This window comes from Phytophthora cinnamomi (assembly GCF_018691715.1).
Source record: "Phytophthora cinnamomi strain GKB4 chromosome Unknown Contig104, whole genome shotgun sequence".
Taxonomy (NCBI): Eukaryota; Oomycota; class Peronosporomycetes; order Peronosporales; family Peronosporaceae; genus Phytophthora; species Phytophthora cinnamomi.
Genome location: NW_027151037.1, coordinates 1,332,514 through 1,347,053, shown reverse-complemented (window position 1 = coordinate 1,347,053; position 14,540 = coordinate 1,332,514). Strand labels below are relative to the sequence as shown.

At 51.2% G+C, this 14,540-nt stretch overlaps 3 protein-coding genes across 3 annotated transcripts; all 3 read right to left on the bottom strand.

Annotated features, from left to right (window-relative positions):
* Nucleotides 1–993: 993 nt before the first annotated feature.
* On the bottom strand, nucleotides 994–2,713 carry IUM83_06185 (uncharacterized protein; the record flags this gene model as incomplete). The annotated part of the gene is made up of 2 exons (XM_067930369.1): nucleotides 994–1,515; nucleotides 2,198–2,713. 2 exons carry the CDS (start codon nucleotides 2,711–2,713, stop codon nucleotides 994–996), a joined length of 1,038 nt encoding a protein of 345 aa, XP_067782631.1.
* Nucleotides 2,714–5,606: 2,893 nt separating this feature from the next.
* IUM83_06184 (uncharacterized protein) lies at nucleotides 5,607–6,281 on the bottom strand (the record flags this gene model as incomplete). The annotated part of the gene is made up of 1 exon (XM_067930368.1): nucleotides 5,607–6,281. The coding sequence occupies one exon, from the start codon at nucleotides 6,279–6,281 to the stop codon at nucleotides 5,607–5,609; it is 675 nt and encodes a 224-aa protein (XP_067782834.1).
* A 613-nt stretch (nucleotides 6,282–6,894) lies between these two features.
* IUM83_06183 (uncharacterized protein) lies at nucleotides 6,895–9,669 on the bottom strand (the record flags this gene model as incomplete). The annotated part of the gene is made up of 1 exon (XM_067930367.1): nucleotides 6,895–9,669. One exon carries the CDS (start codon nucleotides 9,667–9,669, stop codon nucleotides 6,895–6,897), a length of 2,775 nt encoding a protein of 924 aa, XP_067782682.1.
* Nucleotides 9,670–14,540: the final 4,871 nt, after the last annotated feature.

Genomic DNA, 14,540 nt, shown 5'->3' with positions numbered 1-14,540 from the left:
GGCTGAACTCCGATCTCTCAGACGGAATATCCGCCGCGCGGAAGGGGACTGCGATTTTCTTCGGCCGTGATCCCGGCGGCGGAAGGCCGAAGTCGACTCGATAGCGTTTCTCTAAACAGTGCTCCAGCACTCCACTGCAACCAGGCCTCTTAGGGCCTGCAGGTGAGGTTTGTACGGAGCGAACTTTTGCTCGTGCTCACCGAGCACTTCTTTCAGACTCACGCTGGAGTCGACGATGGCCTTAACCAGTGAATCGCCAGCACTTCCGACGCCAAAAGCGCTCAACCACATGAACTCGAATGGGGCGTTGTCGATCAGATCCAGCACCAACACCTCTTTCAGCTGTTCTCACAGGCCCTCAGTTCGTGTCATGCCAATGTTCAGGCGCGTACCGTCGAACGCACCCAGGCGCGATGCGTAGTCCGGTACAACGCACGCCATAAAAGGAGTATCGAGCAACTGAGCCACTCGAGAAGCAGGGGCTTTGCTAGTCAGAACTCGCAGTAGGGCCTCTGCGGCACCCCATCTCTCGATTCCGTTTCCAAGTGCAGCAGCAGTGCCTACTGCGTACACCATGTGATACTTGTGGTGGAGCAATGCGTCACATTCGTCGAGAATGTCAACAAACTGAGTTGTCTAAAATGTCGTCCAGGATATCGACAACTGTATCGTCGGCTTGCTCCAATCTCTTCAGTTCCAGAGACATCCGATGCTCCGGAGCGACAATTTGAATTCCACCGTGCGTCTTCAGCTCTTCGAGTGCATCCCGCATAAGCTCGAGCCTTCGAGCGCTCACACATATTCTCCGGTTGAATTGTTGCTCGACCATAGCGAGAGACAAGGTGGACGCTGACAAGTAACGATGCATGTGGGCTCGAGCTTCACTTAGTAGAGGCCCTAAGAAATGCGCGCGCACAACGCGTGGATCTCGACTTCGCGTGAAATGAAGAAACAGCATGGGCAGAATCACTCGAGTCTTCCCGCGGCCCATGTTCAGCTGGCAAACCGTTCCAGGGCGGTCATAAGGTGGCGAGCGACCACAAACTGCTCGTGCCGAATCTGAAGTCGTCCCTCCACCTCAAACGCCAACCAGTACGGGAACTCACTTGATTTCCACTCACGAACGTTCATGAGCTCCTCAACTAGCTGCGTGTCGGACAATTCATCTCGGCGCTTAGCTTTCCGGATTAGCCTCTCCACTTTGTCTTCCAGTACACAAATCTCCATATACCGGAGGATTCCTTTCTTGAACCGCTCTCGTGATTCCTCACTTAGCTTCGGCACCAGTGTATGAAGCGCTTCGTCGTCAAACGCACATCGGACAAGATCACTCATGGTCAGCAATGGCACGAAATTGATGAGGGCGAGAAGACGATCTCGCTTGTTGCTCGTAGCGGTTGCGAATGCGCCCCGCAAGTAGGCTTCCATCTCATCTCGGCGCGACAAAACATCGCTCAACAACGTCGTCAAATGCTCGACCAGCTTACCCGACGATTCGTTGAGGGTTACTTGATCCTGTGAGTGATGGCAGTCACAGCTACATTGAAGCTCGTCCAGCATCTCTTTGATCATTTCCTTCGCTGGCCCCGATTCCATCTGGAGCTGAGAGGTGGTTTTCACTGCTGGTTCATACCTTAGAAAGCGTGCAAGTTCACTTTCGGCGGTCTTCACGAAATCCTCAACACCAGGTAGCTCAGCCACTGACAGCTCATCATGAGAAGACAACCATTGGCAGGTGTTGAACGCGACCGAGAATGAGATTCTCCTCAGTGGCTCGTAATTGCGAGCGCAGTGGATTTCGATGGAGGTGCGATACACACATGTCAGCGTACTCCGTTTTCTCATGTACGCTGCGTATCACCTTCTTAGTGTTTGAATGCGCGCATGTGCCATCCTCAGCAAACAGGAGCGAGAGGTTATTTGCACTCTTCATCGAAGCCACAGCCAAAATTTTCACCGCAGGCTCGCGGAAACTTAGCGCGCATAGGTTCTCTAAGGTATCCCTCTCGAAAGCCGAAAACGGTTGGCTGGAGCGACAACCTCGTAGCATTTGTATGGCTGCCTTCGAGCCGGTCATCTGCAGCCGCTTGCTCGGTACATTCGTCCCAGCTCGAACACAAACCGCAGCTAGTTGCAGTCTCACCCCAATTGTCTTGGTTTCAAACATCCGTAAGCGACGATGGACATCGTAGCATACCATGTCCACACGGCTGTCGGTTTCGGTGGGAATACCGATATCAACCATACCTTCGCACAAGTCGACCACGGGACCAACCGGTAGCAGCATTCGCACCTCTGGCCGCGACGTGTCCGACTTATCTTGCAGCTCCAGCACCAGATATCGACTGAACCGAGGCAGGAAGTCATCGAATTGCTGATTTGTCGACAATATGTACCCCTTGTGCTCCACGGACTCGAATTCCATGTTGTCGTTGAGACTGAATGTCAGTTTGTACCGCGGAAGTTCAATCTTCAGAGTACCTTTAGCGGACTTGAGTGGGTGTAAGAAATGCTCGTCTTCGAACTTTGCCAGCACAGCCAATACGTTGACAAGGAACCCCTCCTTCTGAACGAACTGATCGTACTCGTCAAGATGGTCTATGATCAATTCATACGAGCGGTTGGTGTCACTGAACGGAACTTGGTAGCACTGCAAATCGCCATCGTCGTCAAATGTGGCCACAAAGGAAACCTCACGGCATTTGGCTTGCATTGGTCGGAAGAGTACGCAGTTTTGCCCGACCCAGTACCAATGAGAATACAGCTCGCGCATTCGAGCTGGAAACTGGACACCGAACGATTCAATCCAGCTGCCAGAGCACAACTGCAGGGTACTACTGATCTTATTGTCCGCATCAGGATCTGTGGTGAGCTCTTGAACGAAAAGTTCCCCACCAGCATGGAGTGCAAAGTCATACAACCGCTTGCAGAATGCGCGCGCAGTACGCAGTCCACCTCCAGCAGAAACGACTTCAAAATTGCGCGCCCCGAACATGTCCAAGAACCGTTTGTGCTCCCGAATATCGGTGGGAAGACCCCCAGGCGGATTGTCATCCGTCAGAACTATCCCCGTGAACAGGTTAATAGCGTAGTGAGCGTCGAGTGTTTCGAAGCAGCTCCCAAACTGCCGATTCTCTGCCGACGACTCACTTGCTTTTCTCCACTTCAGCCTTGCTGGACACGTCCCGCTCACCAGGCGAACTAACCCAGTTAGCACATCATCAATGTCGCTCTTTTCCAGGAAAGAAACCAGCTCCGCCACTCGACGTACCATCATCTCAAAAACTCGGTTTTGAACTCCAAGCATCTCTTCCGTAGCCGATATATCAATGCTTGCGCACAGGAAAGACCTGCGAAAACAAACGATCATCTCACACGCTTCTCGGGCCGCTTCGTCGTTCCATGGTCCCAGCGTGTACGCCAGCAGTGCGTACCCGTACAGAATGCGCTCCTTTTGCCTGGCTTCAGCAACTCGCTTTGGATCCGATTCCTTCCCATAGCCATCTCCTACAACACTAGCCCAGCGTCTTGCCATTTCAGCAAAAGTCTTTGCGATGGGTAGAGCATCGGTGGTAAACTGGAGAACGTATCCTGCCAACTCGCTGAGAAGCGGGACGCTGTCAAAACTGCGTGGGGTGTGTTTTAACTTATTTGCGATCTGTCGAAGTACTGAGCAAAATGTCTCCAACCCCTCTCGTCCTGAACCATATCCGTTTTCCACAGTAGCTGCGGTTGGTTCTCATCCGTGAGGTCTCCGACTTGGTAAAGCGATTGCCGAACAATAGTCCCAACGGTAGGATGTAACCTGTACGTCATGTACAAGATGTGCAATGCCAGCATTCTGGTGATCGAATGCATGAAGGTGCGTCTTCTGCGTACGCTGGTGACCACGGAAAGACGTCGTTCAGTAAAGCTAGCAGCAGCTTACGGTATTGTTGGCACGGAAATGCACGCAGTGACCCAAGAGCAATGAACGACGACTTAGCGAAGCCAGAGGTTGGGAGTTGGTGCAAAATCGCTATATCATGTTTCCCCGTGTATCGCTTCCACCAGGCCAAACATTCATCCACGAGTATAGCTCCGACATTTCCTCAATGAAGCTGGCTATCACACTTGTCGGAGTAGCGCCAAGGGATTCACGACCTCGTGAGCGTCATCCATCCATTTGAGAGCTGTGCCACGCAAGGTAGGATCCCACACGCATCCCGACTCAAACTGGTTTAGACTCGACAAGAGATCGACAGTACGGGGGCCGTAAGATTTTTGGGAGAGTGAACTCGCATGGGCTCGCGATGAACACCTTGTCGTCCGGAAAGGGCTCCGATGGTGAATATTGATGATGAAATCGACGCCACGAAATAACGCTAAGATTCGGCACGTTCTTCATCTCGGCTGTAGGCTTGGCTGGTGCAAGGGATCGCTCGGCAGTTAAGCACACGTTGCCCAAAACCAAGGTTGCACGGCATTGTCAGCATGAACAGGACTTTGCAGGCATCTTGCTTGGAAGGTGGAAGCGGTCGGACCAGATATTAAGGCATGGCAATCGTCTGCTGTAGCTCTGTCTCCGTTGCTGAAGCGTAGTGGTCAGGTACTTAATCCGGTTCTGTAGCTCGGACTTTGTCGTGCTATGGCGATAGCAAGCCTGGTTGCTATGAGGGAACACCACCAGAAGACGAGCTTCCTCAAGTGCGAGTCCGCTTTGGCTCGAGTGAAGTTCCTCGTTGAGACGCGTAATTTCAGCGCGGAGGTTGTAAGCCCTTTCCTTCTTTGCCTTGATCTCAGCCCACTTGGTCTGCAATTGCCTTTTCCACACCTCAGCTTCGTGCTGGTAGCACTCTTTCATGCTAGGGTCACTTTTCGCAAATTTCAACGCGAAAGCAAATGTTGGCCCTTGCTTAGTCAAGTGGAACAGCGGGTCTCCTCCGGTTCTTAAATTCCATCCACGGATGTACTGAGCAACGCGTTGGAGAGTTTCGACTGCAGCCCTATTGCTTAAGACAGCGACCTTCAGGTCTTTCCAATCGAGAGCAATGTTGTACTCGGAACATAAAGGGAATTCGCGTCGGCATCTCTGATGAACGAGGCAAAACTCAATTCACATAACCAGGATTTGGCGACTTCGCTGCTCTACGCCCAGAATGGACGTCTGTCGTGGTAGTTCGCACCACTCGCCTGCAATTTGCTGGTACTGAGTGACAAGCGACTGCATGTTCCCAACGAAGAGCTCATCGTCACCTTCTGCGTGTCGAGGCTCCCCGTCGTTGACCAGCTCGCTCGACCTCGCGAACATGAACGCCTCGATTGTCATTTAGAATGCACTTGAATGTCATGGCGAAGTTGTCGGATCTCACCCACTCGAGCAGATTGCTGAGACTGCACGAAGCTCCGTCAAGGAATGGGCACGGTTCCAGCTTCACCAGTGCACGACGTCGACGGCCCTCGATACTTTCAATGCTGCCGGACTCGCTGTCTCGTTTAGGCGAGGAAATCTCCACACCACAATTCAATCCGTCGAGCTTTAGCAAAACTGTGGCTTCCGGCAGCACATATTTCTTAGCGTTCTCAAGGTTTAGAGCCGTGACAAAGTCATCGATACTAGCTCGCAACTACGCGCACTGCTCTTGGAACGACTCAACTTCGTATCCGTCTTCAAGAAGCTCAATAACATGCTGAACAACAACTTGCAACATGAAGAACATGTCGTCCACCCAGTCACAGCCACTCTTCACATCGACGGCATTGGCACAGAAAACGTTTGGCGCTTTTTCCATCTCGGACTGGAGCAGACTCAGCTCAAACAGTGACATGGTCTTGCGAAACAACCCATTCCCGCAGCACAAGTTCCTCTCAATCGCCTCCTTGACGAGCGCCCAGCAAGTATCGCGAGGGCGGCCACCAGTATGCTGCCCCACGTCTGTCGTGCCGCCATTGGGAACAAACGAGTTTTCATCACCGCGGCCGTTAACTAACGCGACGGACCGATGCACCACAGCAGCGATAAACTGCGGGGCCTTCTGATGTCCCAACCAGTTGGTAGTCGCGCGTCGCTTTGCCTTCTTGCTCTGCTGAGCCTCATGGAGCCCGGACTCGAACGTTGTCTCGAATTCCTCCGGCAACTGCGTGTCCAAAACTTCACAGTGCAACACGTGGTGTGTTTTAGGGACGGAGCTATGAATGCACTCTCCACTTGGCAGGAAGTGCAGGACGCGCTCCCACCCGTCGACAAAAATCACTTCCAGCTTCACCTGCGCACTATTGAGCTTGGTGCAGCCACGGATCATACCACACGTCTCCTCGTGTCAGGTTTTCTTCCGGTGTCAGACGTCGACAGACCTCCTTCAACACTTCAAGATCGTGCACTGCAAAGGCCGAAGCAGACACAACTCGATCGTCCGCGAGCGGATCTCCACGGCCGCAGCTGAGGTCAACGCCTTCAGTCGCCTTGAGATTGGCTACGAAAACGACGAAGTGCTCGACTAAAGTCCGGCACATCGTCGCATCCTGGCAAGCACTTGGCGCCTTATGTTTGAAGCGGAACACCGCGTTGAGGTGTCCGTCGTCCATCTACCCTTTCTCAGATTTCTTGTACTCACGAAAGCAAATGGCAAAGTGAGGCGATGTATCTATCAGGGGTGTGTCCGTCTACAGACATGTGTACCCGTGCTTCTCCATCATCTCTGTGATTGAAAACTGTGATTGAAGGGTCCAGCAGCTCATCCACGCGAGTTGTAAAGTCACTGAACTTCTCGCTGAGCCAAAGAAACAACTCTTCAGAGCACGCCGCCGTTGGTATTTGCCTAAAAACCAAAGTCTGTAAGAACTAAAGTTGATCAACTTGTAGGCTCGGTGGGGTTAACTTCAATATCCAGCTACTTCAGCTACTTCATGTATTGTTCACTTGCAGTCTTCCAAGTCCATGCGATAGCAGATCTCATGCAGGAAGGATCGCGTCCACTTGTGGCTGTTGCCGCGCGATTTCACAAAGTTGCCTAAAGTCGTTTCTCGTCGGGCTAACGGGCGTAACAACTCGCGAAAGACGGGCTCAAGTGCGTCTTGTTGCTCCTTCGACAGCATCGTCTCGCCGTTGAAGACAAGGCTCGCGATCGTGGGTACCAGTGGAAGATTGCCGCTGCGGCTAGACCCAAGCGCCAGCTGAACATCACGAAATGTTGATCGTGCACCGACTCGACCGATGCTTTCGCGAGCAAAGGCGAGATTCACAAACCGAAAGCTTGGGCGGGTGTCGGACCACACAAGTTCCAGGATGTGGTCACCTTCGCACTCGGACACCAACAATACTTGTCCGGTCTTAAATACCAGCAGCGCATCAATGACTCGCAGAAACTCAGCCACGCAAGTTGTCCTGGTTCGCGATAGAATTGTCGACGCGAAGTTTTCCGTCATAAATATCTGAGCCGCTGACCAGTTCAGTGTTGCTAGCATCGTTGGCGGCATCCATGAGAGCATGTACCTCTCCATGCTAAGCACACACACAGCATCTTTGATGTCCTGTACTGAGTGGGCATTGAGTACGACAGCGTAATTCCATGGCTTCTCTCGTGTGGGCGAGTACTGCGCGACCTCCAGCTCTCGCTCATGCTGCACCTCCTCTTCAACTTGCAGCTCGCGCTCGCATTCGTCCGTGTGCGACGTCACGCACACTTCGTCGCTGATTCCGTATGCATAGCCCCTGTTGCAGATTTGAGCGACATGTTTATCATCCAGGTCTCCTTCAAACAAGAAATCAGCCTTCGACTGGATAATTCGAGCTATTGTATCCACGTGAAGTTTGTCCTGGTACAACGTCTCCAGCGACCAATCTTCATCCACCAACTCCGCGTTTCGGTGCATCTGGGTCTTCCGAAAGTGGATGCCATTGCTTGCCCATTCCAATAACCCGCGCACAGATTCAGCTTTTGTGTTATCAATGGCCCAATTCAACACATCGATCGCAGTCAAACCCGAGACTTCACTCTTCGTACTAACTTGAACAACGCTTTGCGCAACCTCGTCGAAGCTCGCAATCCACAGCGTCTGGTTACATCCAAGCTGTCGCATTCGCCCGGCGCCTTGCATAAATTTGTCCTTTGTAAGCTTGGGGCCTAGTGTCAGCAAGGCGGAGGCTTCGTGGGGCAACTTCATGTCGGACCCTCTTGATCGAGCCTCGTCAAAAATCACGAACGTCTCTTTCTCCTGCATCGAAGCGCTTTTTAGCGGCATCACCAGGCGCCGAGCCTTCTCCGTGATCATCCAGCAGTCGTCACGGCTATCGTAATACGTCACTCCTGCAAACTTAAAATCCGATTGCTGTAGGAGAAATTCCGCTGCGTCATGATTCGCAACCCCAGCAAGCAGCGCACCAGTGTCAATTAGAGCTTGAGCACCCCTATCCACGGCATATAGAAGAATACTTTGCCATGGAATATGCGTGCGTCCTGGATCAGGACGTAGCACTTCGTAGCCCCGTGTTACCTGCAAAATTTTGTCGATCATTTTCCCGTTAGTTCCCAGCAGCGAAGGCTCGTTCGGCTCTCTCTGCGTCACTGAGAGCGGGAGCAGGCGGTGGTTGTCGTTCGTGCCCGAAAATCCGATGTTGTTGTCTCCAGCCGCAAGATTCCACGCTGTTCGCGACAACCGCTGTGGGTATTGCTGGGTATCCTTCGGGAATACGCACGTGTTCAAGTAGAAATTGATCGCCTCCATGCAAAACTTGTAAGATCTGCAGAGTATCCTGAATTGTCGGGTATCACTCAGACTGACGTGACGCACATCGCATAGAGTCTTTTGGTCCTCCAGGCTCAAACCATCCTCGACACTCGCATACCACTGGTTGTACTTCTGCTGTTGCTCTGAAATATCCAGGCGTAGCAGCATCCGAAATGTGTTTCTAACCTCCTCATCGGTGAGGCCGTTGTGGTAGTATCCAAGCAGCGTGAGTACGATACAGACGTCGGGGTGGCTGAATTCCGATCGCTCAGACGGAACATCCGCTGCGCGGTATGGAATAGCGGTTTTCTTGGGCCGAGAACCAGGGAGAGGAAGTCCGAAGTCGACTCGATATCGTTTCTCTAAACAGTGCTCCAGCACTCCGAATGCAATCAGTCCTCTCAAGGCTAATAGCTGAGACTTGTACGGAGCAAACTTCTTCATTTGATCACCGAGAGCTTCCTCTAGACTCGTGCGTGAATCACTGATAGCCCGAACAAGCGATATTTGAGCAATCCCACACCCGGAGATATTTAACCACATGAGCTCAAAAGGAGCGTTGTCGATCAGGTCTAACACCATCGCCTTCTTCAATTGCTGTCGCAAAACTTCGGTGCTGCTCGTAGCCGCATTAAGTCGGGTGCCAGCAAACGCTCCCAGGCGACTTGTGTAGTCGGGTGCCACACACGAGACATGGGGAGCGAATAGCACCTTACGGACTCTGGATTCGGGGTCTTTGCTGGTCACAATTCGCAGCAGAGCCTCTGCAGCCTGCCAGCGCTCAATCCCGGAACAAAGATCAGCAGGGTCACCCACCGCATACACCACATGGTACTTATGGTGCAACAGCGCGTCGCACTCATCGAGTACATTCACGTATTGATCACTAGCGAGAATTTCATCCAGTGTAGCGGCAGTGGGGTCGTCATAGCGAAGTTCTAACCGCTTGAGCTCCAACGACATCCGATGCTCGGGAGCTACGATCTGAATTCCGCCAAAAGTTGCTAGCTCTTGGAGGGTATCACGGATCAACTCAATCTTGTCCATATCCAGGTCAATTTGTCGATGAAAAGGCTGTTCGAAAATGCCTAGATGTGCAGTGGATGCTGACAAGAAGCGATGCAGGAATTGGCGTGCTTCGCTCAATAAGGAGCTCAGAAAATGTGCACGCACAACTCGTGTGCAGTTGCTTCGCGTGAAGTGCAAAAACAGCATCGGGAGGATCACCCGCGTTTTACCACAGCCCATATTCAACTGGCAAACAGAGCCAGGCTGGATAATGAGGTGGTGAGCGATCACAAACTGCTCGTGCCGGATCTGCAGTCTTCCTTCCACCTCGAACGCTAGCCAGTACGGAAAGTCTGCCGAATTCCACCTTCGTATGTTGGTCAGCTCCTGCACGAGTTGCGAATCTGGTAGACCAACACTGTACTTCACTGTCCGAACGATTCTCTCCATCTTGTCTTCCAGAACGCAAAGCTCCATGAACCTATAGATATACCTCTTGTACTTTTCCCTCGCATTTGCACTCAATGATGGCACCAGTGTGTACAGGGTTTCATCTTCGAAAGCGCATCGCACAATATCGCGCATCGTTAATGCAGGAACGAAATTGACAAGGATTAGAAGACGATCACGTTTGCTGCTGGTAGCTTTTGTAAAACAATCCAACAAATAATGCTCCATCTGGCACCTTTGCGATGAGATTTCAGCAAGCAAAGCCGTAAATGCCTTGACCAGTTCATGTGGTGAAGTTTTAAGCTCCAGTTGGGCTTGAGAGTGGTGACATTTCCAGCTGAGTTGCAACTCCTGCAACATACTTTTGCTCGTTGCACTGCCAGTGCTGCTATCCAGTGGCAACGCAGGAGCTTCTGGCTGTACCGTGTCGGAATCCCTGACAAAAGAACTGAGTCGCATCTCGATACGCTTCACGTAGTCGTTTCCAACAGGAGGGGGGTCTAAGGACACCACACCTTGCGCAGAGACACAAACTGGAGAGTGCTGCATTCGACCGAAGATGAGTCTCTCCTCGTTGCTTCGGAACTGACAGCGCAGAGGATTCCGTTGAATTCTCTCAGTACACATATCTGTGTACTCTGTTTTCTCGTCGGCACACTGCATACCAGAGTCCAGCAGCTGGGTCTGTCCGAATAGGAACGCTAGCCGATCTGAATCTACCAGCAACGACGTAGCTAGAATCCCCACTGCTGGTTCACGGTAGCTCCGCCTGCGTATCGAAAGTAAGGTATTCCTGTCAAACTCAGAATATGGTCTACTGGACCGACAAGCTCGTAGCATCTGCAACGCCATCTCCGCTCCCGTCATAAGCAACCGCTTGGATGGCACATTCGTCCCAGCGTAAGCACAAACCGCTGCCAATTGTAATCTCGCGCCGATTGTTTCCGTCTCAAACACTTTCAATCGACGGTGCTCGTCAAAACATGCGATGTCGATGCTGCTGTCAGGTTGGGTGGGGATTTCGATGTCAACCATCCCATCAGACGATTCCACCACCTTTCCGACAGGAAGAACTAGACGTATTTCCGGCCGTGCCGTGTCCGATTTATCTTGCAGTTCTAGCACCAGGTATCGATTAAATCGAGGCAAGAAATTATCCAACTTCTGATTTTTTGCCAAGATATATCCCTTGTGCTCAACCGACTCGAACTGCAACTTCTCGTTAAGTAAAAACATCAATTGATACCGCGGCACCTCGACCTTTACAACACCTTCTGGGGATCTCAGAGCGTGTAGAAATTGCTCGTACTCGAATTTCTCGAGCACGTTCAAGACCGAGAGAATACGTTGATCTCTCTGGATGAAGTGGTCGTAGTCTGGGAGATGACTTAAAATCTCAGGGTATGAATACTTCTTCTCGCTCAACGGCACCTTGTAGCATTTCAGAAGACCACCTTCGTCATATTTTGCAATGAAAAACACCTCCCTGTCCTTTGCTGCCTTCGGCCGAAAAAGGATGCACTTTTGCTTCGCCCAGTGCCAGTGCGAATACAATTTTTGCAGTCGCGATGGGAAGATCCGGCTAAACTTTTCTCTCCAATGTTTAGAGCACAATTGGAGTGTACTGTTGATCGCCCCTGATGCGTCTGGGCTGAGCTCACGAACGAACAGATCTCCATCTGCTTGTAGTGCGAAATCATACAAGCGGTCGTAATGTTTGCGTTCCGTACGCATCACACCGTTACGGACGAAAACCTCAAAGTTACAGCAATTGAACAGTGCTCTGAACCTAGAGTGTTCTCGGATAGCTGTTGGGAGTCCTCCAGGGGTATAACCGTCTGTCAGAACACTTCCCGTAAACAGATTGATGGAGTAATGTGTATGCGTCTTTGGATCCACGGCTTCAAAACAACTTCCAAAGTGTACACGATCCCGTGATACATTGCCGAATTCGTTCCAAGTCAAGTTTAATGGGGACGTCTCACTCACCAAATGCACCAAGCCCGTAAGCACTGTGTCAACGCCACGCATCCTTACAAACGCTATTACGTCTGTTATTCGACGAGACATCATTTCCTCTATACTGCTCTCCAGCAGGCGCATCTTTTCGGTCGACGGCAAGTTCACGCTAGCGCAAAAATGTGAATTGCGGAACAATACAAGCAGCTCGCAAACATCCTGTGCAATTTCACTGTCCCACGTCCCCAGCGTGTATGCTAACAAAGAATAGCCATACAACACGCATTCCTTCTGACGAGCTTCGGCAATACGACGCGATGAGCTATCCACGGCGTATTCCTGTCGTGATTTTTGCTCATTCTCTGCCCAACATCTCGCCATTCTTGCAAATGTTTTCACAATTGGTGGGTCATATGCAAACTGATTTACATACCCCGCTACCTCACTCAGAAGTGGCACACATTCAAAGCTGCGTGGTGTCTGCTCCAATTTATCAGCGATGGTTTTGAGTGTCATACAAAACGTTTCCAATGCGTTCTTGCTTTGAAGCATATCTGTCTTCCAGAGTAGTTGCGGCTTAGCCTCATCCGTGAGATCTCCTATTTGGTAAAGTGACTGTCGTACAATAATCTCCACAAGCGGATTTGACCATGGCAGCGTGTCATCAAGCAAGGCACATAGCAATTTTCGGAATTGCTGGTGAGGAAATGCACGCAAAGATCCGAGCGCAATGAATGAGATCTTTTCAAAATCTTCCGGCTTCTGGTACAAGTTTGCGTATGCCATGTTTCCTCGCGAATCGTCTTCACCAGGCCATGCATTCATCCACTGAAATCCGCGAAATGAAGCTGGCAACTTTTCAACGAAACTACCGATGATGTCTGTACGTGAAGCATTGAAAGGATTCACAGACACTCCGGCCCCATCCGTCCACGTCATCGTGGTACCCACTAACGTAGGATCCCAAATACACTTCTCCGAGTATTCAGAAAAGCTTACGAGCTCGTCCACACTAGTTGGCCCGTGTGATCTCGGTAGGCTGAAAGAGCTGGGACGTACAGTAAATATTGTAGCCGATTCAGCAAATGCCCGGGACGGCGCGTGCTCGTAGTAAAAGCCAGCCCATGTGATGGATCTGTCTCGGGGCTTTGCCGCCATTTCAGATGTAATCTCAGTAGGAGCAAGAGCTCGCTGTGCTGTCATACACAAATTTCCCAGAATTTCGAGAATTCGTGGCATCCTCAGCATAAAAATTATCTGAAGGGCGTCACTCTTTGACGGTGGGAGGGGTCTGACCGGGTACGACGGAACAGCGAGTGCTTTGCTTAGCGTTGACTTTGTCCACTCAATCCTTGCGCAGATCTGGCGAGCTTTGCCCCTCAGTTGTCTTCTAAGGCGACTCCCGTAGTTGTAAGCGTTCGGGTATTCCCGACGTAGGCGGTCTTCTTCGTCTTCAAGCTCACTTTGATTTAAACGCCAAAGTTGTTCTTGAGAACGAATTTCTTCCCGAAGTCGAGCTGCTTCTTGCTTCTTTCGCTCAATTTCCTGCCACTTCCTCTTCATGTGTGCTTCCCAGTACGCGATGTCGCGATCGTACAAAGCGTTCATACTCGTGCTACTTAATCCATACGCTCGAGCGAAATCAAGCGTTGCTGTTTGATCAGTCAGATGAAACAGTGCGGGGCCGAGAGTTTTAGTATTCCACGCACGGATGTACTGGGCAACGCTCTGGAGAGCATAAATGGTAGCTTCATCTCTAAGAACAGCCACCTTCAAGTCCTTCCAGCTGAGCGCGATATTGTACTCCCCACAAAGAGGTACTTCAGCAACACACCTTCGGTGAACTAGACAAAATGCAATCCACAGCACCAGCATTTCGCGACTGCGCTGTTCCACGGCTAGAATGGACATTTTTCGAGGAAGCTGGTGCCATTTTCCAGCAGTGCTTAGATATTCTGTGACCAGCGCTTGCATTAGCTCTATATCGCGCTCACCGCTGTCACCCTTTTCAATAATCGAAGGAAATTCTGAATTCAGCCGAACAGAACTTTTAAACATGAAATTTTCGACAGTCCGCAAGATGAGGTTGTGCTTCTGAGATTTTGCTGCGGCGCCAGCTTGTACCCATTCAAGCAGTTCCTCTAGAGAACATGCGCTGGCATCGATAAAGCGACATCCCGCCAGATTTCCCAATGCGCGAAGACGACGGTTCTCACAGCTTTCGTCGCCTTTGGAATCTTTGTACACCTCCGGCGGAACAATCTGCACATCACAGCGCACTTCATGTAGTTGCTGCAAGATCCTAGATTCTGGCAGGCGGTAGCGTACTGCAGTCTGGCAGTTCAGTGAGCTCACGAATTCATCAACGCTGGACTTCAGAGCGGCGCACTGATCCTGTACTGCCTCAACGTCGTATC